Source organism: Eublepharis macularius, chromosome 5 (assembly GCF_028583425.1).
Source record: "Eublepharis macularius isolate TG4126 chromosome 5, MPM_Emac_v1.0, whole genome shotgun sequence".
Taxonomy (NCBI): Eukaryota; Metazoa; Chordata; class Lepidosauria; order Squamata; family Eublepharidae; genus Eublepharis; species Eublepharis macularius.
The window spans coordinates 19,441,383-19,467,564 of record NC_072794.1 but is presented as its reverse complement, the minus strand read 5'-3'; the positions used below and the strand labels follow the sequence as shown (position 1 = coordinate 19,467,564).

General features: G+C 46.8%; 1 protein-coding gene across 2 annotated transcripts; it reads left to right on the top strand.

Moving 5' to 3' along the window:
- The first annotated feature begins 1,090 nt into the window (after positions 1-1,090).
- On the top strand, positions 1,091-26,121 carry LOC129331124 (occludin-like). 2 transcript variants are annotated; one of them, XM_054981488.1, is made up of 9 exons: positions 1,091-1,289; positions 7,119-7,203; positions 9,290-10,042; positions 12,745-12,903; positions 18,291-18,442; positions 20,525-20,734; positions 22,351-22,522; positions 23,612-23,653; positions 25,404-26,121. In XM_054981488.1, the coding sequence occupies exons 3-9, from the start codon at positions 9,347-9,349 to the stop codon at positions 25,503-25,505; spliced, it is 1,533 nt and encodes a 510-aa protein (XP_054837463.1). In that variant the 5' UTR covers positions 1,091-1,289; positions 7,119-7,203; positions 9,290-9,346; the 3' UTR covers positions 25,506-26,121. The 2 variants fall into 2 exon arrangements, with proteins under 2 accessions (XP_054837463.1, XP_054837464.1); XM_054981489.1 differs by lacking the exon at positions 7,119-7,203.
- Positions 26,122-26,182: the final 61 nt, after the last annotated feature.

Sequence of the window (26,182 nt, the reverse complement as noted above, 5' to 3'; positions counted from 1 at the left end):
CCGTGCTCCAGTTTGGAAGACAAGGTAGAGCAAAACAGCCATGTGTGTGTGGTCTTCATTTCACATCTATCTTTTTCCCAAGCTGCATTTCCAAAATCAAGCTTGCTTGTTTACAGTGTTTAAGCAAGGCACATGCACATATCGGTAAAAACCCCACACCAAATGGCTGCGTTGAGATCCCTTGCTCACCACAATTAAAATTCAGTTCACAATGCCACACATATCAAATGCTATATGTCAATGAAAAGACACCCAAAGGGAAGGCCTAGGTCTGATATGCTACAAGACAAGACAAGACGGAGGAGAAAAGGGAAAGATTGTTTGGACAATGTGTAAGGAACAGTCGTTAATAGGGTAAGATCAACTCTGCAAGACCTGAGCTGCAAGACCACTGCTAGACCAAAGCTGAGCTCATACAATATGCAGATAGGAAGGCTGGGGCGTAGGGTGGATCACGTACACGAGTGACCCACCTGAGACCACTGCATCTAGGGCTGGAATCTATCTTGGCTCCTGGCTTCTAATCCACTGCTACAGGCATTCACCCGTAAGCCTGCAAATAACTCCAGTTGACGCAACCTTCTAGGAACCCACTGGCCTGTCATGGCTGTGAATGCCAGCAAGGAGTGAGTGTTTTATAGGATTAAAAGCTTGGAATCCAAGTTTTTTTTTGTTTTGTTTTTAAATTGGGGCTTGGCTGGTATTGCTGTGCACCTTCCGCATGACCAATGTGAACAGAGACGGAATGAACGTGGGCCTGGAACTGTCCTCCTGAAGCTGGCACACAGGGCCAGGAGGGTGGGATTCACTAAGGAGGTGGTGGAGCAGAACCCAGTTAGAAGCCGAGCTTGGCATCCGGTGAAGCAAAACAGCCCCAGGAGAGATTTAAATCCCTCTCTCTTTCCTGCCAGGCCTTTGTACTCTGTGAGTACCAGCCTGTTGCAAGCTCAAAGGGGGAGGGAGAGAGGGGTGTGTGTGTTTGCCTCTGTGTGTTTTGTGTGTGTGAGAGAGTCCATGCACAAGTTTAATGATTGTGTATATTTAGTAATGATTAATCCTCCGGCTGCCATTTTAAAGGGCAACAAAGAGACAGTAGCAAAGGTGTGTATGTAAAGGGGGGAGCTGGGTAGCCCGCACCTTCGGGCTGCTACACAAGAATCAGGTGACCAATCCGAAGTGTATCAGGAAGTGGCAAAGATTCGGTCGACCTTAATGACCATCTGCAAAGTGAAGGCAAGGAAGTAACAATCCGGCTTGGATCCAGGAGGGAAGCAGAAATATTGATCCAGGTAAGAAATCTCCCTCCCCCACCCTACTTTTGGCACGGGAGAAGTTTCAAAGGGTCCTTTACCTACTCCTGGGTGGCTTAGCAGATCAGAGCGGAAAATCCAGAGAATCCGCACTGTACAAAAAGTGAAAGGGTGCAAAAAGAGGCAGAGAAGACTCTCTCGTGTTGGGTTAGAAAGCTGAGATTTTTGCTCGATGCACTTGTGGAGCAGAAGCAGAAAACTAAGCACAGAGCCCCCAAATTTATTGTCTGGATTCATGTGGACTGCTTGGATATCTAAGGGGCCATGGTGCATCTGCAATGGCCAACTTCTGAATGGAGATACTCCTGTGAAGACTGTTTAAACTGTAGCAGTGAGCAGGAGTGGTGTAGTATGGTGTAGTGGTTACAGTATCTTGGAAACATGAGTTCTAATCCCCCCTCGGCCCTTAAGGTTGTTGGGCGACCTTGGGTCACATTCCCTCTCTCTCCCTGGCCTACCTCACAGGGTTGTTCTGATGACAAAATGAGGAGGGGAGAGTGATGTCAGTTGCCCTGAGCCCCTTGGAGAAAGAACGGGATAAAAATGGATCGCTCGCTAGTCGTGCTTCGTTCCATGTCATAAATCAGCTTTGTGGACTGGATTTTGGCAGATCAACTTTTGTTAAGGCAGAAATGCTGATCAAGCTGGTGTTTTATTTTTCCTGCTCAGTTGGCATCTGTCCTGCAGAAATCGTTCGAACACCAGGTTCTGCGGTCTGCATGCTCGGAGCGTCTCCATTTCCCTTTTCTGCCCAGTGCCCCGATCCTGAGAACCCCCCATGCCTGAGGAGTTAGAGTTTCACCCACCCACACCTCCACCCTTTTCTTACCTTGAGTATGGTGGGCAGAGAAAGGGGGAAGGGTGCCCCATCTGGAATGCTGATATCCATGTTTGCACTGAGATGTTATTTTATTGGTTTTATCTATTGTACCTTATTTATGATTGTAGCCTGCCTTGAGCCTGCTTGTGGGGAGGGCGGGCTAAAAATCTAATAAATCAAAATCAAATCAATCATTGAAGAGGACTGGTACACCCCCTCCCAAGCAGTGCTCCTGTGATAATAAGAACACCCCCCCGTGACGCTCAGAAATTGAGGGTTCTTTTTCTCACTACGGATTCCCCTATTAAAGCTCCCGGCCTGTCCTACTGTAGTCTGAAGTCCTATTAAAATAGCACACCCAGTCCTTTTGTGTTTTGTTTTGTTTTGTGAAAACACTCCTTTGAAGGTTCTCCCCTCCTTCAGCCCCACTGCACTCCTTTGTTGATAGTAGTCAACTCTGTGGTTGACGGATGAGGAGAGGCTAGATCAACCCAGGGGTGGGGAGGGTGGGTGGGGGATCCCCTAGCTTGCCTTGAACCAGCTACGCTTCCAGCTCCCTCCCCAGCTTTGGCAGACTAGTTCATCTCAAGCGGCGCACACAAAGCTTCACTTTGAGACAGGGCTTACCGACCAGTCCTCACCTTAAACCGATGCATGGATCAGTGTTTCAGAGCATGTGCGGAGGGCAGTTGGACTGCCACCAAAACTCAGAACTTATTTTCAGCTCCATCTTTGAGTAAGGGGAAGTGCATCAGGGCATGTGCAGACAGCAGGTTCTTTACACTAAGACCCAGATTCAATGAAGCCACCCGTGCTTTTAAGAGTGTATGCAGAGCACACCACCTGCTAACTACAGTCGGTAGGGGAAGCTTTTTCCCAGTAGGACGCAGGAGCCCGGCTGAAAGAAAGAAGTGGAAATCCTAGCAGCAGAGCTTGCATGCGTTACAGGGCCTAAATCTAAACTCACCCTGAGCAAGTGAAAGAACCAGTGCTTCTGAGTATGTACAGAGTGCTGTTTTTTTTATACCAACGCCCAGATTCAGCGCCAAGCCCCTTCTTGGCCTGGAAGATGAAGTGATGCTTTTGAACCTGACCTTTTGAACATGACAGCAGGTGGATCCTGGGATATTTGCTGTAAGAGGCAGGTGGTCTCCCATCCAGCAGCAACCCCTCCCACTAAAAGCAGAAGAGCGCGGCTGTAGATTTATGCTCGTGAATTTCAGAAACTGCTGAGCAAGACCTTCAGGCCGCTTAATTCCATCTTATCTCCTGTGAGTGGCAGCGGCTCACCAAGGTCTCCGGCCCAGAAAGGTCCTTCCTACAATCTTGGAACTGTAGACCAAACATGGGACTCTAACCATGTGCCTATGTGCCTTCCCCATAGAAATAGGAACCTGGGGCAGATGCACAGAAAGGACAAAACCAGCAGCTCTGGCTGACTACTGTGGATTTGCAAGAAGGAGTCGGCGCTCACGAGAACACTGCTCTGCTTCTGGGTGCTTTGGGCCACCAGAAAAGCTTCCAGCGGCTTCCCCAGATCCAATTTAGTTGCCATCTGGGCTGCGGCAACGACCTGGCATTTAGCACCTTGCTGCAAAAAACATGGCAGATTTCTGCAGCCCTTACCAGCAGAGGATGTTTTTTTGTCCCTCATCAGTCGGCAGCCAATGTGGGGGAGTGGTCAGAGTGTGGGTCTAGGATCTGGGAGACCCGGGTTCGAATCCCTAGTCTGCCACGGAAGCTCAGTGGGTGATGTTGGGCCAGTCCAACACTCTCAGCCTATCCTACCTCACAGGATGGTTGTGAGGATAAATGGAGGAGAGGAGAATGATGTAAGCCCGTTTGGGTCCACATTGGGGAGCAAGGTAAAATAAATAATAATAAATAAAAGAAATAATGACCATATACTCAAGATCATCTGTGCAGAATCACCGCACACACTTCAACCTTACCCCCCTTGGGTTAATCAATAGTATACAGTGCAATAATTCAAGGATCCAACTGGGAACCTGGTCCCTCCCTACCTCAAGGGTTACCAACTGACCAGGAAAAAAACCCAGCCCAGTCTGCTCCTATTCCTTTGATTTGAAGAAAATAAGCGTGGAATTGAGCTAATTAGAAAGTTAGGGGCTTTGAGCCCTTCAGGCACAGGTGGATTCCAAAGATCCTCAAATAAATAAAGATGAGTGGTCAACGCCATCACCTGTTTCTTGCCCCCCCGCTTGCACTGCTCTTAAAGGTTCAATAGTGCCTTAAAGACCAATGAAATTACAAAGGTATGAGTTTTAAGAGTCAAAGCTCCCTTCATCAGATATCTGAAGCTTTGACTCTCGAAAGCTCATACCCTGGGAAATCTGGTTGGTCTTTAAGGCGCTATTGGACTCAAATCTTGCTGTTCAACTGCAGACCTACATGGCTACCCACCTGATGTTATCAAAGGTGAAGCTACGGCGGGGGGTGGGGGGGAGCGATTCAGCAGTTGGTAACTTCCTCCAGCCCAGAACCTCCTACCCAGTTTGCATCGCCCGTCTGGCAGGGGCTTGGTGCTTTTAACTGCTGTGGGGCAGGCAGGAACCCAGCAGGTGCCCTTGCCTGATCTGGGGTCATTCATTTTTGCTGCCATTGACTTTTTAAAAAAGTCTCTTGAAGAGAGACCAGTGTCCTTTCTGTGCATTTTTGACACTGATCATGGGGCAACTCGTTTTGGAAAAAGAATGCGAGTCCCGCTGAGATTGCATCAAAGCAGGAGTCCCTAAAGGCGCAAATCCTTTTGCTCCCAAGGAATTTGGCAACAGAGGAAGTCAGAAGGAAAGCAGATGTTTCATCTCTGTGTGCAGGTCTTAGCTATGGATGACGCATTTTTCAAAAACTCAAGACATTGTTCCGCTAAGTTCTACTCCCCCTCTGTACACTCCCAGAGCTCAGGAAAGGGTCGTTTTAAAACAAATGTTTCTTGCCTGTTCCAAAGGAGGGAGGATTCTAATGAGTGAGGAAAACTGAGATTTATCTTATCTCAGTTTCCATAAGGGTATGTGGAGGAGCTGGCATGGTGCTCAGATCGTGGGACTTGGATTGGGGGGAGATGGTTCAAATTGCCACCCAACCATGAAACTCCCTGGGTAAGCTTCAGGCACTCCCAATCTTTCTCAGCCAATCTACCTCACAAGATTGTTGTGAGGATAAACCTGAGGCAGGGAAAACCATGCTCCTAAACTCCTTGGAGGAAGGCTTGGAAAGTCTTGGTTGTTGACCCAAAGAAATAATAAATCACCTACCTTTCCACCAATCTACCTACTAATTAGCCAATCTAATTCAATAGTAAGTTACTTTGCACTTCCTGAATCTCTCAGAGAGGTTTTTCTGTTAAGATTTGGGTAATATGCAAAATGTATTTAAATAAAAGCTCCTGCTCTTTCTTCCGTTTTGTGCGATTGCGATCAGCTTTTTTTACAGCTGCTAATCCTTTTTAATAAGAGAGGCTTTTAAAAAAAAATTAAGACGTACCCTTTACGTAAATTGACTGGATTTCTGGAGGATGTGGGTGTTTTGCCAATCCCTCTATTGTTGTTTTGTGTAGCGACAGAACTGGAGTAGAAATGTTTAAAATGTTATAAATGTAAACTCTATGGCATAGGGAGTGATATGTTTGTTTCCTTTAAACTCTGCATTTTTACATTAAAATGGCATATACAAAATTTTAGAAATACTCATAAAATGCCATCCATGCACCCAAACGTACATTAAAACATCATCAAGCAAGATGGGCAATCAAGTTCTTTTTCACAGAATGCATAATAAACTTATGGAACTCTCTGCCACAGGATGTAACGACAGTCACTGGCTGTGATGATTTCAAAAGGGAATAAGCCATGGATTGACCTCTCCACTACTGACCTCAATGGCTAAATGGAACCTCCATGTTCAGAGGCAGTGTACCTCTGAATGTTAGTTGCTGGCCTCTGCCTTGCCTTTTGTGGGGCATCCAGTCACCTAGTGTAGGAAACAAGATGCAGGGCTAAATGAACCCTTTCTCTGATCCAGCAAGGCTCTTCTGAAGTTCTTGATAAAAGAATCCGACTACAAAAGCCCTAATTTAATTGTAAACTTTTGGAAATAATGAAAGGTTATCAGCAGATGCCTGGAAGCGACCAGGAAAAAAGTGCAAGGGATTATTTGTGGCAAAGAGCCGGTAACCTTACTGAACCCTCTGCCCTGTAAAAGCTCCAGCACCCGCTTTACGCAGTTAACACGGGAGCATGCTAGATTGGTGTCCCACCCCCTGCTAGAGAGTTGCGGCCTTTCATAGGGTTTGCCAGTTTCCAGGTGGGGACTCTGGAGATCTTCCAGAACTGATCTTAAGACTAGAGAGATCGGTTCCCTTGGAGAAAGAAATGGCTACTTTGGAAGGTGTGGCATTGCCCCTTCCTGAGGTCTTCAGTTGGCACCCGCACCCTTACTGAGGTCTTTGCCTTTCAGCTGGGACCCTCCTCTGCTAGAGCGTTGCAGCCTTTTGTAGGGTTGCCAGTTTCCAGGGGGGAGGGGGGTTGGAGATCTCCCAGAACTGATCTTGAGACCACAGAGATCAGTTCCCTTGGAGAAAGAAATATCTTCTTTGAAAGGTGTGGCATTGCCCCTTCCTGAGGTCTCTCCCCTCCCCGATCTCCAGGAATTTCCCAACCCAGAGTTGGCAACCCTAAACAAACCCATGCCCAGCCGAGCTTAATGCCTGCCCAGGAGTAAGCCCTGGGGAAGGAGTTTCTCCGGCCAGTTGGCCACCCTGAAGAACGTCGCTCGCCGCGGGGGGAACGGAACGGACCGGGCTCTGGATGCCTGCGTCGCTCGGGGGGAGGAGACGGCCTCAAGCCCTGGCTCGTGGCGTTGCGCTCTTCGGCGGCGGCGCTTGGCAGCCGTCGGAAGGAGGAATTATTTAGCAGGTGAAAGGCGAGAGCGGCTGTACTGGCGCGTCTCGCCCGCATTGTGTCTTCCAGAACAGCCTTGACGCCGGAGCGCCCGCCTGCAGAGACAAGCCCCAAGGGACCAGTCCGAGCCGGGTCGCCTTTCGGCCAACGTCGGGTAAGAGAGCCCCGAGTCCCCTTCCGAGTTTCCGAAGGATCGTCGTCGCGCTAGGCTGCCAACTGGGGGTGCCTCGGCGGGGGAACTGATCGCCGCCCTTGGGCCGGCAGCTCCTTCCTTTCTGAGCTAGGGTTGCCATCTTTGGGTTGGGAAATTCCTGGAGGTTTGGGGGTGGAGCCTGGGGAGGGCAACATTTGGGCACAATGCCATAGAATCCACCCTCCAAAGCAGCTGCAGCCATTTTCTCCAGGGGCACTGATCCCTGTCGTTCAGAGATCTGTTGGAATGCCAAGAGATCTCCAAGGCCCCTCCTGGAAGATGGCAACCTTACCGCTGGTGCTTCTCCCCCCCCCCCCCCCAAACCAAAGCTCAATCCAAATCAGACTGAAAGTTACTGAAAGGGGGGGATCAAAGTGTCAACCAGTTGCTTTTGCATGCCCTGAGCGTACTTAGCACAGGGTGCTAGGCATGATGACCCAAGGTTCCCTTTCTCCTTGGCTTAACTCAAGTTTGTTTCCAACCCTTTTGGGTCCTTTGCTTTTTCGCTGTTGGTTATGTAGTTTAGGTCGCATGGGGCATGCAGGGTGTTTGGTCATGCAAATAATGTTGCAAAATGCATCCGTTTCAGGGAGGAAAAAATTGAGGCAAGGCAAGAGAAACGAGGACCAATATGGCAAAGAACCCTGGTTCAATTGCAAAGCAGAACAGAGATTGTTCGGGCTAAAACGATAGGGAGCCGAGGCTGCAGTCAGCTCTGATATGTGCCCTGAAGGAGGCTGTCTCTGAAGATTGCTCAGGTGTGATTTGCACAAAATACAAAGCCAGAACTGCAGATGAATATCCATTGATGGAGTCGTGCCTGCCCCGTTCTACAACAGCGGTTGCCTGTTTGCTGTCACGCATTATTCGAAGCGCCAGACAGCCTGAGAGCAAAGCAAAAGGGCCCCCTTGCTCCCATATCAGCTTGCCCCATAATCAAGACCTCCAATGGAGCCCTTGTATTGTATACTCCCATCTGAACTAAGATAAATAACCTTAAGAGGAGGGCCATGGCTCAAGGGTAGAGCATCTGTGTGCAGAAAGTCCCAGATTCAATCCCCGGCATCTCCAGTTAAACGGATCAGGTAGGAGGCGATGTGAAAGACCTCTGCCTGGCAACTGGAGAGCCTCTGATTGACAATACTGAACGGGCTGGACCAATTGTCTAATTCACCAAAATGCAGCTTCAAGAGACAGGGCCTTTTCGGTGGTGGCACCTTGCCAATGGAAAAGCCCCTACCTCCCTTTTCATCAGGCTCCTGATCTTTGGGATTTTAGGGGCCAGATGAAGACATTTTTATTCTCATGGGAATTTGGTGATATTGTTTATGAGCAAGTTTTGGTGGTTATAAAATTCCTGTTTTAATTGCTTCTTTTGTTTTAGTTGTTTGATTGCTGAACAGTGGTGATGTTTTTGTTTTAAATTTGCAGTTTGCTGACATTTTTCCAGTGAACCACCTCTAAAATCTTGCTGGGGAAGGAGATCCGGGAAACTTCAAGTGTGCTCTGAATGAAGGAAGGGAGGATGGGAAATCCCAGGGGAGGAGCAAGGGGTCTGACTTCTTTGTTAACTGTTAACAGGGCATGTAAGGGACTCTACTTTTCACAAAGAGCTTCCCTGCTGTTGCCACAAAGGGTGTGGGAGCAAGGTGACCCCTAAGAGTTGCTTGCACGCCAAGAGTTTTGTTTGTTTGTTTATTTAAAAGCTGTATCTCGAGATGCCTTACGCAAATCATGAAAATGGGAAACCAAAAGCCCAAATAAGCACAGAAATAAAATAGAGCAACTAAAACAAGAAAACTGGTATACGATCACCAAGATTAATTTAAATGTGCAGAAATGAGCACTTTTCAAGGCAGGTGAGAATGGGCAGCTCGGCTCCACTCCCCCCTCCCCCCACCCCAGTTTGGTTAAGCATGAGTCATCAGATAGTAATCACAAAATGTACTAATATGATCACCGAAACTTATCCAAACATGAGAGTCTTACGAGTGTCTGCAGAAGTCGATACCCATTTTACCAAGTCTTACTGTGTGCTTCTCGACAGCTGATCGCCACTGAATGTTGTCTCGGCAGTCTTTGCGTTTCCCAGCTGTTTGGAAGAATGTACAGTAGCAAGAAGCAATACGGCGGGCCCCCCACTGGCTATGGCCCTCCCGGAGACAATTATGGCTATGACATCCATTCGCCTCCCCCCGGCTCTTACTACGTAGAAGACGTGCCCCAGTATTTTTACAAGTGGAATTCTCCTCCTGGCGTGGTCAGGATCTTGGAGGGCATAGGGATCCTGCTGTGTGTGGCCATCTTTGCCTGTGTGGCGTCCACCTTGGCCTGGGAATATAATTATGGCTATGGCGGTCTTTCTGGTGGCTTGATGAGCGGCTACGGGAGCGGCATGAGCTACTATGGTGGTTACGGAGGTTACGGAGGTTATGGAGGTTACGGAGGTTATGGAGGTTATGGAGGAATGACCAACCCCCGGGCTGCCAATGGCTTCATGATCGCCATGTCCGTGCTGGCCTTCATTGCTCTCCTGGCGCTCCTGATCACCAGCCTCAGCAAGTCCAGCGGGTCTCGCTCCAGGAAGTTCTACCTGGTGGTCATCATTGTGTGCGCTATCTTGGCCTTCATCATGCTCATTGCTTCCATCGTCTACATCATGGGGGTCAACCCACGGGCCCAGATGTCTAGCAGCTACTATTACAACCCCATGTTGACCATGTGCAACCAGGTTTACACCACAGGGGGGGCCTACATGAACCAATACCTCTACCACTACTGCAACGTTGACCCGCAAGAGGTACAAGTAGTCAGTTATCTTTTCTGTGGTCTTTTGTTTAGGGATCACATTAATTTTGAAACAAATGGGATGGGGTTGGGGGGAGAGGATCAAAAAGCACAAGGAGCTGCTGTAGCATAGTGGTTAATTGATTGGGCTGTGAATGAGCACTCTGCTAGTTCAAATCCCAGTACTGCCATGAGCTCCCAGGTGGTCTTAGGTAAGCTACCTCCCCAGCTGTATTGTGGGGTAATAACAACTCTGATTTTGTTCACCACTGAGTGGGGCACTAATCTGTCTAGAAGAGCAGTATATAAGTGCTGCTATTATTATTATTATTATTCAAATTATCTGAAACACAATCAACAATAAGCAGAGGTCACATGTCATTATTGATTGGCCTTGCTAAGCTGATACAAGTTTCCACTGGAGACCTAAGTATCAACCAGATAGCGGCGTAATATGTATGCTGTTCCATTATTATTATTATTATTATTATTATTATTATTATTATTATTTGTCCTGTTTGTTATTGTAATAGAAGTAAATGAAAATGTTGATGAATTCACAAATACCATCTTCAATGACTCATAGCAAAGCTTGAGCAGGCAGAGAGAAATGAGAGGGGGGAAAGATTAGCATAAAAGCTTTCCAATCAACAAAGTCAAACAAATCTTGCAACAGACATGGTGAAGAGCAGGTGAGAAGGAGAGAGTCAGGAAAGGATCAGGAGATAAGAGACCGACCCTGAAACTTTACAGCCAGTGGAAACCAATGGAAACTGAATGAATGGAAGTGATGATACCAGATGAAAGGAAAATGAGTGAAACTTTTGAAACTAAAAGAAATCTGAGATCCCAAATTTAAACTGGAAGGTGCGAGGGAGAGGAGAGATCTCTAGTTCAAGCCAGGATACTCGAAAGATAGTGAGGGGCTGACCTAGTCAGAGAGACCACATAGGCAGCTCGTGAGGGGGCCCAGATTTGTGGGATGTCTGAGAAAAAGGTGTTGGATATGGGTCAGCAGCCAGCCCTTTCTGTCCTTCTCCAATTCCACCTCTCCTTTTACAAGCTCTTCCTCTTCACTCAGTCCCGACCTCACCCCTGTTCTAACAAGCACCGCCTCTCAGCTCCCAGGCTCCTCTTCTGCTTTTACAAATACCCCCATTTAGCTCCACCCTCTCCTCTGACATGCTCCACTCTTTAGCTCCCAAGCTCCACCCCTGCTCTGACAAGCTCCACCCTTTAACCTCCAGGCCCTGCCCCACATGCCCCCTTTAGAAGCTTCCTGACTTTGCCTCCCAGGTTTGAGGTTTCTGTAGCTGCTTTTAAACACTGAATTTCCAAGCCAAAACTTTGCTACTGTTTGAGGTCCCACTAAACAAACTTTACACTGAGACTTTACTGTCTCCTTACTAAATGGATGGTCTTTGGGGCAGATCCTAGCTTGACACTTCCACTGCTTGCCTTCAGTTCCTGAGTCGCTTCTACGCTCAGCAGCAGTCTGAGTCATGCAGCGCCAAAGCAAACAGTGTTTGGCAAGCAAACTGGCCTCCCTAGGAAACCAGTTTCGGGGTGGACAGAAAACAATCTGGGTGAGTTAAGGAGTGGACTGGCTCTCTGAGCCACCACCCAGTCTGGCAGATAAGATAAGCCCTGATATGGTTGCCCAGTTGCGATACTCCCTTCTGGTGACCAGTGATGTGCCCCTCTGGATTCATGAACTTACATAATTCCTCCCCCCTCTCCCTAGGAGCAAATGGTATATAAACACAACTGGGCATTTAAATTGCAAATTTGGGAAAGCTGTGACATTTGCATAGCTCCTGCATTTGGGCTTCTTTGCACAATGCATGGCTAACTTATGGAACTCACTGCCACAGGATATAAGGGTGTTTTTTGGGGTCTTTTGCCCCCAAATCCGCACGCCGTTGAGAGATGTTACAATGAGGCATACAAACCGCTGTCATTCTCCCTATATCTATTAGGATGCTAGCTTTGTGCCTTTGGCGGCATGAGTGAAATATACTCTGTGCATGCTCAGAGGCACTCATGTCTTTATTGTGTCTTTGTGTGTTCCAGATGTGAGCCTCCAGGCTGTGGAGAATGCTGGGGCCATGAGACATTTTGCAATTGCAAGTAGATTTGGAGGAGGGGGTGTCAAGGTGTGAACGATGCACGTTCCAAGACATATTAAAGCATTTTCTACTTCTTCTCCCAAATACTGAAACTGTGGTACCCTAATAAGTTGATGGGTGGGAGTACTTCTTCACGCAACACATAATTAACTTGTGGCACTGATGGCCACAGAATGTAAAGATGACCACCAGTTGAGACGGCTTTCGACAAGGATTCAGCCGATTCATAGAGGAGAGGTCCATTCATGGCAATTAGCCACAGTGACTAAATGGAGCCTCCAGTGTTCTGAGGCAGTCTATCTTGGCATACCAGTTGTTGGGAGCAACAGAAGCGGGGAGACTTCGGCTCCTCTGCCTGTGCTTATGGCTCCCCTGGGGGCATCTGACCGGCTTCTTTCAGAAACATGATGCTGGACTAGAGGACCCCATCAGTTCTGACCCCATCAGTTCTTTCCAAGGGTTTTACATTCTTCTTTATACTGTCTTTTGGATTAAATTGTAGCACTTTCGAACAAAGCAGGAGGTGAGGAGTGGGCCAAACTAAGCCACTGGGTAACATGCCCATGCATCCCTTTCTCTTCCCCAGGCTGTTGCGATTGTCTGTGGTTTCCTCCTTGTCATCCTTTTGTGTATCATTTGCTTCTTCGCAAGCAAGACGCGGCAGAAGATCTGGAGGTTCGGGAAACCTAACATTTACTGGGACAAGCCGCCGCCCTTCCAGGAGGGACCTAACGTGGAGGAGTGGGTGAGTGTTGCTCCTTTTTGGAAACCAAGACCTTTCCCTCTGGATTCGCACCCACAACCTCATCCTCTTTCGTGGACTTCAGAGCTGGATTAGACTCGCCAAAGATCTGGCCACTTTTGTTCAGGGAAATAGCACAGGGCAAATCCCCTCTTCCCCAGAGCTTTGTCCCCAATTCACACCCAGCAGTTTTCCATGCCTCAATGGCTCATGTGCGAATCTGATTGCAAATCCACAACGCTGCTTGTCATATGGCCCTCTTCGGGGCTCCTTTTTCCATTCTTCTAAATGGGCCATGTGGTTAGCCTTTGTTATCGAGCATGGTGGGAATAATAAATACATGAAGTGACTTTCCAAGCCCTGGATCTGATGGGCCACTAGCCCGTAATCCTGAGCCGGAGAGAGGGGACGTGAAGCAGAGATTGGCTTTCCCTTTGCGGCTCTCGGCTATTTGCTTACGATAGGCTCTAGTTTCGGTCACATTAATGATTAACCACTTTGACGAGCCCCACAGAGATCCTGCAGTAAGCTCAGAGGGTAGTTACGGCTCCCGGACACTCTTGAAAGAAGTGGAGACAAGCCACCTCTGAGGCTAAATTATGATTCCATGCATGCCGATATTGCTTGCCAAAGGAGGATTTTGGTCAGCTGGGGGGTGGTACTAATTTGGGGGAACCTCTCAGCACATGCTGACTGGTAGGGTTTTTTTTGCAAAGATGGTTTTGAGCTGAACGACTGACTGAACGTGTGATTTCAACCTCACTTTTATCCAGGCACTGGTCCCCGTTTTCATTGTAAAGTGAACGTGCATTTCCTGTTTCTTCCAAACAGACATACACTTCCTGTAACTTGTGAACAGGGCTTTGTGTAACAGGTGGTTTTGAGCTGTGATCTGGTGCAGCAAACATGTTCTTGGGCAAGAATGCTAATCTGGGATCTCTTAAGTACATATTCGAGCCCCGTTCATGTTTACACTTAAATGCACGTACAATCTGTATATACTTGATTTTTTGGGGCCACATGCATTTGAATAATTTACATGTTACATTCAATGCACGTACAGCTGAACGTGTGATTTCAGTCCCCGTCTTCATTTGTAAAGTGAACATGGATTGGCCATTTCTCGCAAACAGACGCACACCAATACAGGCAGGATGTACGTGCGCTCACTGAAATATGTGAACAGGGCTTCGTTATGTCTTAATGGCAAGGCTGCTAGCACGGGAGCCAGTTTGATTTAGTGGTTAAGAGCGGCAGGACTCTAATATAGAGAGCCAAGTTTGATTCCCCACTCCTCCAATTGACCTTGGGTCAGTCACAGCTTCTTAGAGCTCCCTCCACCCCATCCACCTCACAGGGTGATTGTCATGAGGATAACAACAACACACTTTATAAACTGCTCTGGGTGTTAAGTTGTCCTGAAGGGCAGTATATAAATTGAATGTTGTTGTTGCTGCTGCTGTTGTTGTTATGGGGTGGAGCACATGCTTTGGGTACAAGAGTCCAGGTTCGATCCCTGGCAAAATCTCCAATTAAAGGATCTTGGGCACTGGGCACCTTTCTCTGCCTGAGACCCTCAAGAGCCACAACGAGGGCTTTTTTTCTGGGAAAAGAGGTGGTGGAACTCAGGACTGCACAATGACGTCACTTTGGGTCAGCTGGAACAAAGGGGAAGTTTTTTAAAGTTTAAATTGCCCTCGGCGAAAATGGTCACATGGCCGGTGGCTCCGCCCCCTGATCTCCAGGCAGAGGGGAGTTTAGATTGCCCTCTATCTGGAGATCAGAGGGTGGGGCCACCGGCCATGTGGCCATTTTCAAGAGGTGCTGTAACTCCATTCCACCGCGTTCCAGCTGAAAAAAAGCCCTGGCCGCAACCATAGAGAAGACATTATTGACCAAGAAGTCTGATTTCACCTAAGGTTGTTTCACATATAACTTGACAGTTCAGAAATCCTGAACATGTACTTCTGTGAACTACTGGGATTGTGGTTAAAAAAAGAGAAAAAGAAGAAAACTACAAAAGTCAGCCCAAATTTGTCCAAGTTCTTCCAGAACTTGAAGTGGTATACAGTTTTCTCAGGTGAGGACTCTACCATCAGAATGGAGAGCTGGGAAAGGGGCAGCAAAGGGCAATCAAGGGGGTCGCACACTTTCCCTATAAGAAAAGGCTAAGGAGTTGGGGGCCCTGACCTGGATGGCCCAGGCTAGCCCTATCCAATCAGATGAGCTCAGAAACTAAGCAGGGTTGGCCCTGATTAGTACTGGGAGACCACCAAGGAAGTCCAGGAATGCTATGCAGAAGCAGGTAATCGCAGACCCACCTCTGAATGTCTCTTGCTTGAAAACCCTACGGGCTCTCCATAAGTCAGTCGATGGCACTTTTCACTACTGCCAAAGAGCTCGCGACTTTTTAGAGAAAAGATGACAGAGGGTCACGATGACAGAGGTTTATAAAATGATGCATAGGATGGAGGAAGTGGAGACAGAGGGGGTTTCCTCCCTTTCCTATAAACCTAGATAATGGGAGCGCTCAAAAATAGGAAGTACTACTTCCTTGAAAGGGCAGTTAACTTGTGGAACTCTCTTCCACAGGACGTGGGGACATCCACCGGTTTAGTTGAATAATCGCTGTTGCTTTCATCCCTCTGCCAGTGGGTTTCCTGGAAGAATCTGGCCAGCCATTGCGGGAACCAGAAGGCTCCAACTAAATGACCCTTTGCTCTGATCCTGCCGGGGCTCTTCTGCTCCTGCATGTGTGAATGCACCCTGACACCCTCTGTCCCGTAGCTGCTCAGAGGATGTGCTGATTCAAGTTGCAATCAGAGGAGACTCTGAGAGCCCCCCCCCCCCCCGCCCCGCCACCTCCAGCCAGATAAGCAACAAACCGGGACATCCTGTACCTTGTTTTACAACAGAAGCTAAGATAAGGAGGGCGCCTGCACAGCGTGCAAGGATCAAAGGCACTTACTGTTGCTGGGTTCAAGGGCGTGCAACACAGACTCCCCAAGGAGAGCCCCATCTCACCCCTAGGCTTCAGTTTTGCTCCTTTTGGAAGACTGGAGCTGCCACTGGAGCTAGGGTTGCCAACCTCCAGGGGGGTATTACAAGGAAAGTATCACGGAAAGAGGCTGGAAAGAAGCAATAAGCCACGAAAAGCTGTAAATACGTGGCATGCCCCAACTTACAGAACCATTTTTATAGCAAAATTCTTTAGATCAAAATTCATTTTATAAAGTGCATCGTTAACAATTTTAAAAGTGCTCCAGTTTTGAAAGGGCAAAATATTGGCATCTAGATCTTGAATAATCTTCTACTACAATCTCACTGCAAACCAGAAATTGTTAATAATGTACTTTATAACATGAATTTTGATAGAATTTTGCTCTAAAAATTGTTTTATAATTTGGGACATGCAATGCATTTATAGTTAGCTTTTCACAGATTATTGCTTTTTTCTAAACTCTAGGGGGGGGGGCTGCAATGCGGTCAGATCAAATGGGGGCCACCTGACCCAGCACCTGGATTTCCAGCAGTGCCACCCAGAATAGCAGCTACAGAGAAGGGGGGGGGGGCCTGGTAGCCCCTAAACTAAACCTGGCTGGGATGGCTATCAGTTATTTCACCACCTTTTGTTCTAAAGGACCTCTAGGCGGCTGCTTATGGATTTGGGAGGAAAAGGGGGACAGAGGATTTGGGCCCCTCACTCCTGGATCAAACTAGTTGCTGACCCACCCTGGGAAATCATAGACTCATAGTTTAGTTGTGGAGCAGGGCTAGTCCAAGCCAATTTCCAGCTGCCTCTCCCCCCCCCCCCCGCCCGATCCCCGCCCAGATAACTTCCAGTGTGTTCCTTATTCTATTCTTTTGGCTCTGATCCCAAATCCTTCCTTGTGAAGTTAATTCCTGCCACGGCCTCTGTCCACAAAGAGGTCAGGAAGGAAAGGAGGTGGAAGGCTCCCTCCTCTGCACCAGCCCTTGAAGTTGCAGCCTAAGCAAACAACTCCCCCCCCACACACACACACGTGCGTCTGGAGCTCCAAGATCATCTGCGCTTTCCCTTGCTCAAGCCCCCACCCCCCCTCAAAAATGCCTGAACACGCCTAGAAATCCGGATGTCCAAGTTTTCCGGGAGGTGCCAGCAGAGGGTGGTGGGCTTGGGGGTAGCAGAGAAAGAAATCTCAGAGCACGTAGCTGCAGAGTTTTGGACGGAAGCCCGAGAGGCCTTGAACATCCACATTCCAGCAGACGGAGAAAAGAATACAGCTTCCACCCGACACTGTTTCTCCCCCTCTCCTGCCAGGGTGTTCAAAGCAGCTTGGCTTATTCATTTATCTTCAGTGTGTAAAGATGGGCTGTTGACTGGGCCAAGAAAAGGAACCTAGACCAATTTTCTCTCTTTGCATATCCCCAAAGAAAATAACAGATGCTTCTTTGTGTAGCGCCCTGATGTGGATAGCTCAGGAGAGCCAGGTCTTATCAGATTTTAGAAGCTAAGCAGGGTCGGCCTTGGTTAGTAATTGGATGGGAGACCTCCAATGAAGACCAGCGTTGCTGCGGCAGGCAATGGCAAACCACCTCTGTTATTCTCTTGCCTTTTTCAAGGCAAGAGACTAACAGAGGGCACACCGTATGTCAACTATGACTTGAGGGCAGGATTTCATTCATTCATTCTTTGTGCAGTATGGTATTCACTGCCACCAGATGTACAATGCAGGCCGAAGCAGAATTACACCCTTGGACTTAAAAGGGTGCAACTCTGCTTAGGATGGTACTGTTAGAAAACAGGCAGGCTTTTAGAACTATCAGCAGCCACAATTGCTTCGTAGAACCTTCAGTTTTAAAGTCAATTTGCCCCTGAATGCAAGATTACATGGCCAAAAAAAGATACTCTTATGTCCTGTTTGGGGGATTTCCATTGAGATGTCTGGCTGGCAGAAGCAAGATGTTGGTGGGCTCTACACTTACTCACCTTGCTCTGACCCACTGGGGATCTTCTGATGGAGAAGTCTACCAATGGCAGCTATGGCAGTCAAACAGATCCTCCACGTTCCAAGGCAGTGAACCTTTGAATATGAGATGCTGGATTCAAGCAATGCAGAGAGTCTTCATGCCCTGCTTTGATCTGGAGGGTCCCAAATCTAATCCTGCACAGCTCTTCTGATACCTTTGGTGAATCTCTGCAGTAATTTTATGCATTTGATTGTAGGCAGGTAGTCTCTGGAGGAAGTTGCTGGCCCATAAAAAAATGTTTCTCATAAAAGTTTATATTGGCAAAGCCCTTAAACATGTTTATTTGAGGAAGGCAGGCAGCCATTAATTTCCATGGCCCTCAAGGGCACCGATTCAGGTATGTTGTTCCATCCACCAACTTCCTTTTTCTCTTTTTCTAGGTGAAGAACGTTGCCGATGGAGCTAGTACCCATGACGACACGGCTACTCTGGCTTACTCAGAAAAGCCCATGAGCCCCGTCAATGCTCCTGCCAGCCCATACAGCTACAGGGTCTCTCAGAACGGCTACTACGCCTCCGAAAACAGAAACAGGTGAACCAAAAGGGGACACGCTTTGTTTGCACTTTGAGCATGCTCTTAAATGGACTTGGAACCCTTCCCACAAAGGCTGTGAAAACCACAAATATTATTTTAAATGCGCTTACATCAAATTCCCCCCCCCCCCCCCACTGACTTACTGCATTCAGGAAAATAGGTCTTCCTACAGTTTGATCTCCATCAAGTGGTATGCAGGGATACTTCCCCTGAACATGGAGGTTCCATTAAGCTCAGTAGCCACTGATTGACCTGTCCCCTAGGCATAGGTCGTTTTCACACGTCTTACCTGCTGCTGGAACATCGTGCAAAACACCTGGAACACAGCATCTTGTCGCACGAAATCACACCAGGAAGACACTGTCTTCTGGGTGTTCTGTGTGATGTTCTGGTGGCAGGTAAGACATGTGAAAACGGCCATAGAAGAGTCATGTTGTTGTTAATCTAGTATTGCATACTCTTTCCTACAACGGCCAAGCAGATGCCCCTGGAATGCCTGTATGCGAGGCATGGAGGCCAAAGCCTCCTCTTATTGCTCCACCCCCAGAACTGGTGTTCAGAGAGAGAGAGACTGCCTGTGAACATGGAGGTTCTATTTAGCCAATGTGGCTAATAGCCATCTCCATAAACGTGGCTGATCCCTTTTTGAAAACCAACTAAACTGGTAGGCGTCACTACTTGAATTCCTCAAGTTAATTCTTCTTTGAATGAAGGACTTCCTTTTTGTCCATCCCGAATCTGCTGCTTGCCAACGTCATTGGGTGCCCGAGAGCTCTAGTATTCCTGTGGGCCTCCTTGTGCCATCCCAAACCCCCTAGAAATGGTGACAACGACCCAGAAGCCTGCAGGAGGAATAAGAAAGACTACCAACCTGGAGGCTATTGGCCATGGCAGAGGGTCCTTTGAGGGTGGGAGCCCTGGACTGGTGAGGGAGGAGGTGAGAAAAGAGACTATGAGTCTATGCAGGGTGGAACTAGATGCTGCCTGATGCCCTGAGGTCAACAGCTAGTGACTGGCCACAGGGACCCAGCCTGAAGGAGGCCGTCAAAGCTGGGGCTGGTGGCTCCACATATAGAGAGCAGCATAAAAGGGGGAGAGACAGGCGGAAGAACAGGAAGAGAAAGAGGATGGGGCAAGGAGATATAGAAAGGGGGCAGGAGGAGGTCTGGGTAGCTGAGGGGAGGCAGAGTAGAATGGAGGAAAGAGCAGGGCTGTATTATTCTTCAGGCTGACTAGGCCGAAGCCTAGGGACCCGTCAATTTTTTTTGCTGAGGCCCACCTCCACATAAATTACAATTGATTCTCTTATATAATCTCTATTAAAAAGATAGTTAACTGCTTCCTTATTGTAGTGAAATTGTCTCTTATATTAAAACAATTATCCATAAATTATAGATATTTTTAATAACTAATAAAAACTTTTATTCACTTCAAAATATTACGGTATTGAACAATTATACCGCCCCTGAATGTGCTGTCCTGTAGAAGAGTTCTACTCGTGCAATAAAAATATTTTTAAAATTGTGAATAGAATTCTTCAGGAGACCCTCAAAATGGATATAGGGCTGTGTACTGTGGTCTAGTACCTACCCTACCAGGGTCAGGCTGTCAGCTGTAATGGGGTGAAAGATTGAAGTGCTGGAGAGGGCCTGAAATACCTGAAAGCCTAGGGCCTGGCCCTGGGTTAATATGGCCCTGGGAAAGAGAGCAGGTGGAGAAGAGGCTGCAGGCCCTGAAGTGAGTGGACTGCTCCCGGAGCCACTCCTGGAGCCGTCAGTGGAGCATAGGGAGTCCCCTCACTCATGCACAGGGCATCTTGTTAGCCCCACCCAGAGCTTTGAGTTAGGAACCACTAGCAAAGGAACAAGTTGCACGCAAGAAGTCTGCATTGAATTTCTCCCGTCTCCCTGGCAATTGTGAAGCCCAAGAGCTGAAGCCCCTTTCCTTCTGCTGGCACGTGCACTTTCCCTAATAAGAACACAAAAGCGCCGTCAAATCAGGTCCATCTAACTTAACATCTTGTCTTGTCTCTAACAGTGGCCAACCCCAGCTCACGTTTGTATTTTTGTCTCTCTCTAGCACGCCTTTACGCACGTCCACTGACCCTCCAGCCCGGACCTTTAGTTCCAGCACCTTAGAAGAGAAGGTCAAAGAGACTCCCAGAAAACCATCAGCCCGCAGGGGACGGAGGCGACGGAAGAACCCTGAACTCGATGAATCCCAGTATGAGACAGACTACACCACAGCTATGGAGTCCAGCGACGAGCAAGATCAGGACGAATGGAAAAGGTGAGGGGGCAGCGTTGCCATCTTAGACAGGAAATGACACAAGGCAAGCGGGAAAACGAAGCGTTAGGGAGGCTAAAGGGGAACTGGAAGCCATTGTGCTTGAAAAGGAAGCCAATATACCTCCCTTCTCAGGTTTTTGGTCACAAGAGATACTAGGGATTAGGGATTATCAAAGCAAAACAGATATAAGAGATGTAAAATAGTCAAATATCAGAGTAAGACTGTTATGCTTACAAAGATAAAATTGATACTTTCTCAAGTTTCAGTAACAATGGAAAGAAAATAATTAAAACTGGATATTGAATTATCTACTGGTTTTAGTAACAGCAGGGAACTCCCTTATACCAAGGCAGGCAATTGGTCCATCTAGCTTAATATGATGTACTCTGACTTGCAGTGGCCCTTCAGCGTCTCAGGTAGAAAAATGATTTCCCCAAGGCCAGTGATACTGGAGATGGCATGAACCAGGAACTTCCGATATGCACAATGTGATGGTTCATGAATGTACAAAGTGGCCCTGTACTGAGACTATTGGTAGTCGAGGTAACTCAAGCATTGTCACTGAGCTACAACCTCTTCACTTGGGTCATAAATATATAATCCTTAATATATCAGATTGCTATGCAAAGCATTCAGATTTATACAGGGCTTTTTTCTGGGAAAAGAGGTGGTGGAACTCAGTGGGTTGCCCTTGGAGAAAATAGTGACATGGCTGGTGGCCCCGCCCCCTGATCTCCAGATAGAGAGGAGTTTAGATTGCCCTCCGCGCCACGGAGGGCAATCTAAACTCCCCTCTGTCTGGAGATCAGGGGGCGGGGCCACCAGCCATGTGACCATTTTCAAGAGGTTCCGGAACTCCGTTCCCCTGCGATCCCCCTGAAAAAAAGCCCTGGATTTATATCTAATCAGGCAAGAGTTAAGAATACAATCCATTGGTAACGGTAGCAAGAGTAGTATTAGCAGCAAAATGGAAGGTAGAAAGATGTCCAGATCTGATCGAATGGAAGAATAAACTACATGAATATGCGCCAATGGCAGAATTAACATCTTATATACACAATAGGTCAATTTCAGAATTCCAAGAAAAATGGAAAGAACTTTTTTGATTACATAGTTGAAAATTAAAAGAAAGGAGGATATTTAAATGATAGGATATTTAAAGAAGGATATTTAAAGGAAGGATATTTAAAGAGAAATGAAACATTAAGAACATATATGGATATACGATTTCTATATGGATCTAGGATTTAATTGATGACAATATGATTTAAATGGTAGTAGTTTATTCATTATGGTTTTTAAAATGATCTGGATGATGTGTTTAGATTTTATGAAATATTAAAACCGTAGTAGTGGATGATTGTAGAGGTATGATCTAGATTATTGTAGTTTATGTTTTATGTGTTTGTGTTTATTAATAATTAAAAAAAGAATACAACCCATGTAATACTTTTATTGGGACCAACCCAACAGCTGGCCAGCCGGGTGTCCTGCCTAAAGGGAGTGTCTCACCTAAGAACAAACTTTTTAACATTTGCAAACGAAACCGTTGATATTCGGTGTAAACGAGCCATTTCCTTCCAATTTTGAACCTCGCACTGTTTCTTCTCCCTCAGCCTGTACCCGCCCATCACTTCTGATGGAGCCCGTCAGGAATATAAACAAGATTTTGCTTCTGACCTGAAGCATTATAAGCAGCTGTGTGCCGAGATGGACAGCATCAATGACCAGATCAACCAGCTCAGCAAACAGTTGGATCATTTGCCCGAAGACAGCCTCCAGTACCAGGTATGCTTGTGACACAAAAGAGGCTTGAATCAAGGGATTCCCCAATATGTAGTTTTAGGTGGGTGGGCTGTGTTGGTCTGCAGTAGAACAGCAGGGTTTGAGTCCAACAAGATTTTCAGGATGTAAGCTTTCAAGAGTCAGAGCTTTTCTCAAGGCTAGAGATATTTGAGATTTGCAAGGATCGAACCAGGAACCTTCTATAGGCACAATGAGATGGTTCATGAATGTACAATCTACCTAAAGAAGGGAGCTTACCCTGAAAATCTTGTCACTTTCTAAGGTGCTTTCCACACTGTCCCTTTAAAGTGATTCAGTATCTGTTTGGCTTCCCATGTTTGCAGGAGTTCCACATGTGCAAGGTAGTCATGAGATGCTGAACTTGATTTTTGTCCATGGTATCCCCGATTTTTTCCCCTGTGGACATACCGCGATTTTATTTTGAAACCACTGCCGAGTCGCGGCTGGCGCGATTAATGTCAGTGCGAACTCTGTACTCCCCTTCTGCTTCTCTTCCTCCCCCCCCCTCCTTTTGTTTGTCCCCTTCTATCACTGTATTCTGCTAGCAGGTGAAGATTTTTCAGTTTTGTCTGCCGTTCTGCGTGTCTATGTCTTTTAATTGTTTTATATCTCTGCATGTTTTTAAGTTTGCTTTTAATGTTTTTATTGTTTCCCACCTCGGGGACCCTAAGCAGGAGAGGAAGGCAACTTTAAAATGTTTTTAAAATAGAAATAACAAATAAGACAACAGTTGGCCCAAGCCAGCCCAGTAAGCTTTAGGGCTCTGCAAAGTTTGAACCCCATAGTTAAAATCCGATGCCCTGTTAGGTTTTACTATGGGCTTGACCTGATGCTGCCCGGCTCTGGGCTGCTCTACAGGTGCAGTACGCATTTCCATTCAGGTTCCTAGTAAGTTGCAAGGTCTGTGCACGTCAACAGAGCAGAAAGGTGACTGCCCACCTGGATCAGAGGCCCGGTGCCAAGCAGAGAATCAGAGATCCTGAAAAGCTTCCATTGTCTTCTGGGCATCACGTGCCTCTCCATCCCCGTTTCACTTCAGTTATCCAAACCTTGATCATTTTTCTCCTGCAGGGAGTGGCGGAGGAATACAATCGGCTGAAGGATTTAAAACGCGTGAGTAACCCCTTCCTCCATCTGCTTCGCCCATCAAGAATTTGGGCTTTCCAGTCTAATCAGATTTACAGCGGCCCGTTCCTTTTTACCGTTCATTCCCTTCCTCCTCCATTCTTGTTGAAGAGTTCCTAAAATTAATTCCAGAATTGGCGATTGCAATTTATGTCACTGCTTTGGTATCATTCACTGCCCTCCTCCATGTTACCAATACACAAAGCACACACACACATACACACTCATACTAGCCATCTGGATAGGATTTTTCCAAAGCAGCTTACCACCATGTTTCCTTTCCTCCCTCTTATCCTCCCAACAGGCCTGTTAGGCAGGCTAAGCCAGGAGAGTCACCAGCCCAAGGTCGCCAAGGGTCAGTTGGGATTCAATCCAGCATCTCCCAGATTCCTTGTTTCAGTCAGGTAGCTGTGTTAAGAACAAAAGTCAAGTCCAGTAGCACCTGAAAGACCAACAAAATTTCCCAGGGTATAAGCTTTCGTGAGCCAAAGCTCACTTTGTCAGATACCGAAAAAACAAAAACAAAACTCACTCTGGAGAATTTTGTTGGTCTTTAAGGTGCCACTGGACTCAAGTTTTGTTCCCAGTCCTTGTCTAACACTCTAACCACTTCACTGTGTTAGCTTCAATTGTATAACAGGCTATCCGTATCCCAACCACCTCCCATGCTGGGTCCCTATCTGGCATTCCTATAAAGCCCTAAACGGACTGGGACCAGCATACCCGAGGGACCATCTCTTCCCATATACTCCCTGGAAGGTGCTGAGATCAGCTGGTAAGCACCTACTGGTGGTCCCTGGCCCCAGGGAGGCTCAATTGGCCTCAACCAGGGCCAGGGCCTTTTCGGTCCTGGCCCCAACCTGGTGGAACTCTCTGTCTGAGGACGTCCGGGCCCACCAAGATCTTGTCTCCTTCAGGCAGGCCTGTAAGTCGGAGATGTTCCACCAGGCGAATGATTGAAGCCATCAGGGTTTCCACCAAATGAGCCTCTCTCCCAGTCTCCCCTATGTCTGTAAGGGGGGTATTGACCATCTGCTCCCCATATATGAGCAACCATGCATGGCTAAGCCGCACCTCCACCTCCATCAGATGCTATATGGTTTTTATATGGTGAGGTGTTTTATTAGAAGGCTGTGTTAAATTATTGTAATTTTTTCTCTGTATATTTTATTTACTGTTGTGACCCGCCCTGAGCCCACTTGCGGGGAGGGTGGGATATAAATATAATAAATAATAAATGATAATAATAATGAAAGATCTCCAGTGTTGGGGATGAACTCCCTATGCCTGAATCCTTGGAGAATGGCTCCCAGTCAGAGCAGGCACTCCTTTGTGTAGATGGACTTGTGTTCCGACTCAGACGGAGGGTGCTATATGGATTAATAATAAATAGCAATGCTATGTTCTGTTCTTACATCTCATTACTGAAATATGTAAAATACACCTGTGAGACAATACTTATGTCACCCCATCAAGCATACCAAAACGACAACTAATCGAGAACGAAAAAAGCCCTTGAACAAAAAAATATTTAATTGTCCAAAGAAATGACAAACATCAACAGCAAAACCGTATCTTTGGTACTAGATATGGGTCAATAGTCACCAATGTTTTGCAAATTCTTCTGTTTAAAACTCCCGTGGTCACTTCAACTCTTGCTATTATCCCGCTCTTTAATCATGTATATGTCTGAGCAACACCAATTGTGCATTTTTTCTTCCTTTTGTTAATTTGCTAGACTCCTGAATATCAGAGCAAGAAAATGGAAAGCAAGTCTCTTCGAAACAAACTCTTCCATATCAAACGGATGGTGAGCGAGTACGATAAAAACAGAGGCTAACTTACCCAAAGACACTCATGACGCAGTAAAAATGCAGTGGGGCGTTTTAAAGTCTTCATTTTTCTGATTTTCGGTACCGTCCTGGAGACAACATCATTGATGAGTTTGCAAGCCAATTTTGTAAGCTGAAAAAACTCAGCAGGGACACTGCACTCCGATCTTCAATTTAAAGCAGCAACAGATTTTTTTTAAAAAAAACTTCACAACTTCTTTGTTCTTTTATATGCGGAATGCTGAGTTTTTTCTGAAAACCACAGATTGCAAATATAACTTTTCTTTTGTTAAAAAGATGTTTTAAAAGAAAAAAATGGTGCCAAAATGATAGGCTGCTGTTTGGAAAAATCGTGTGGTGATTGTGGACATACAAAAGCCCTGGATCAACGTTTTGTACAGTTTTATTTTTAAATTGCCTTAGTGTTCTCTTCTGTACTTGGATTTCTGTGTTTCTTACTGCAATGTATTTACTTTATTTTATTTTTTACAACACCATAGTGAGTCAGCTTCCCCCAAAGTGGCATGATCAATTCTTCCATGTGTAGGAATGCGGGGGTAGGAAGATGGCTGAAATGGGGTTAAGTACCTAATCTGTGGCTGTAATAAACATAAAACTGTTTGATGACTGTTGTAATCCCATGTATGTGCAAGCTGTTTTGGCTATCAGTTCCCAAGAAGAATCT

Bases quoted from the DNA above. Each gene is read 5' to 3' on its own strand.
- LOC129331124 (XM_054981489.1), top strand. From the start codon at position 9,347: ATGTACAGTAGCAAGAAGCAATACGGCGGGCCCCCCACTGGCTATGGC. The intron at 12,904-18,290 runs GTGAGTGTTGCT...CTCTTTTTCTAG, and splicing joins GACCTAACGTGGAGGAGTGG to GTGAAGAACGTTGCCGATGG. The intron at 18,443-20,524 runs GTGAACCAAAAG...GTCTCTCTCTAG, and splicing joins GCCTCCGAAAACAGAAACAG to CACGCCTTTACGCACGTCCA.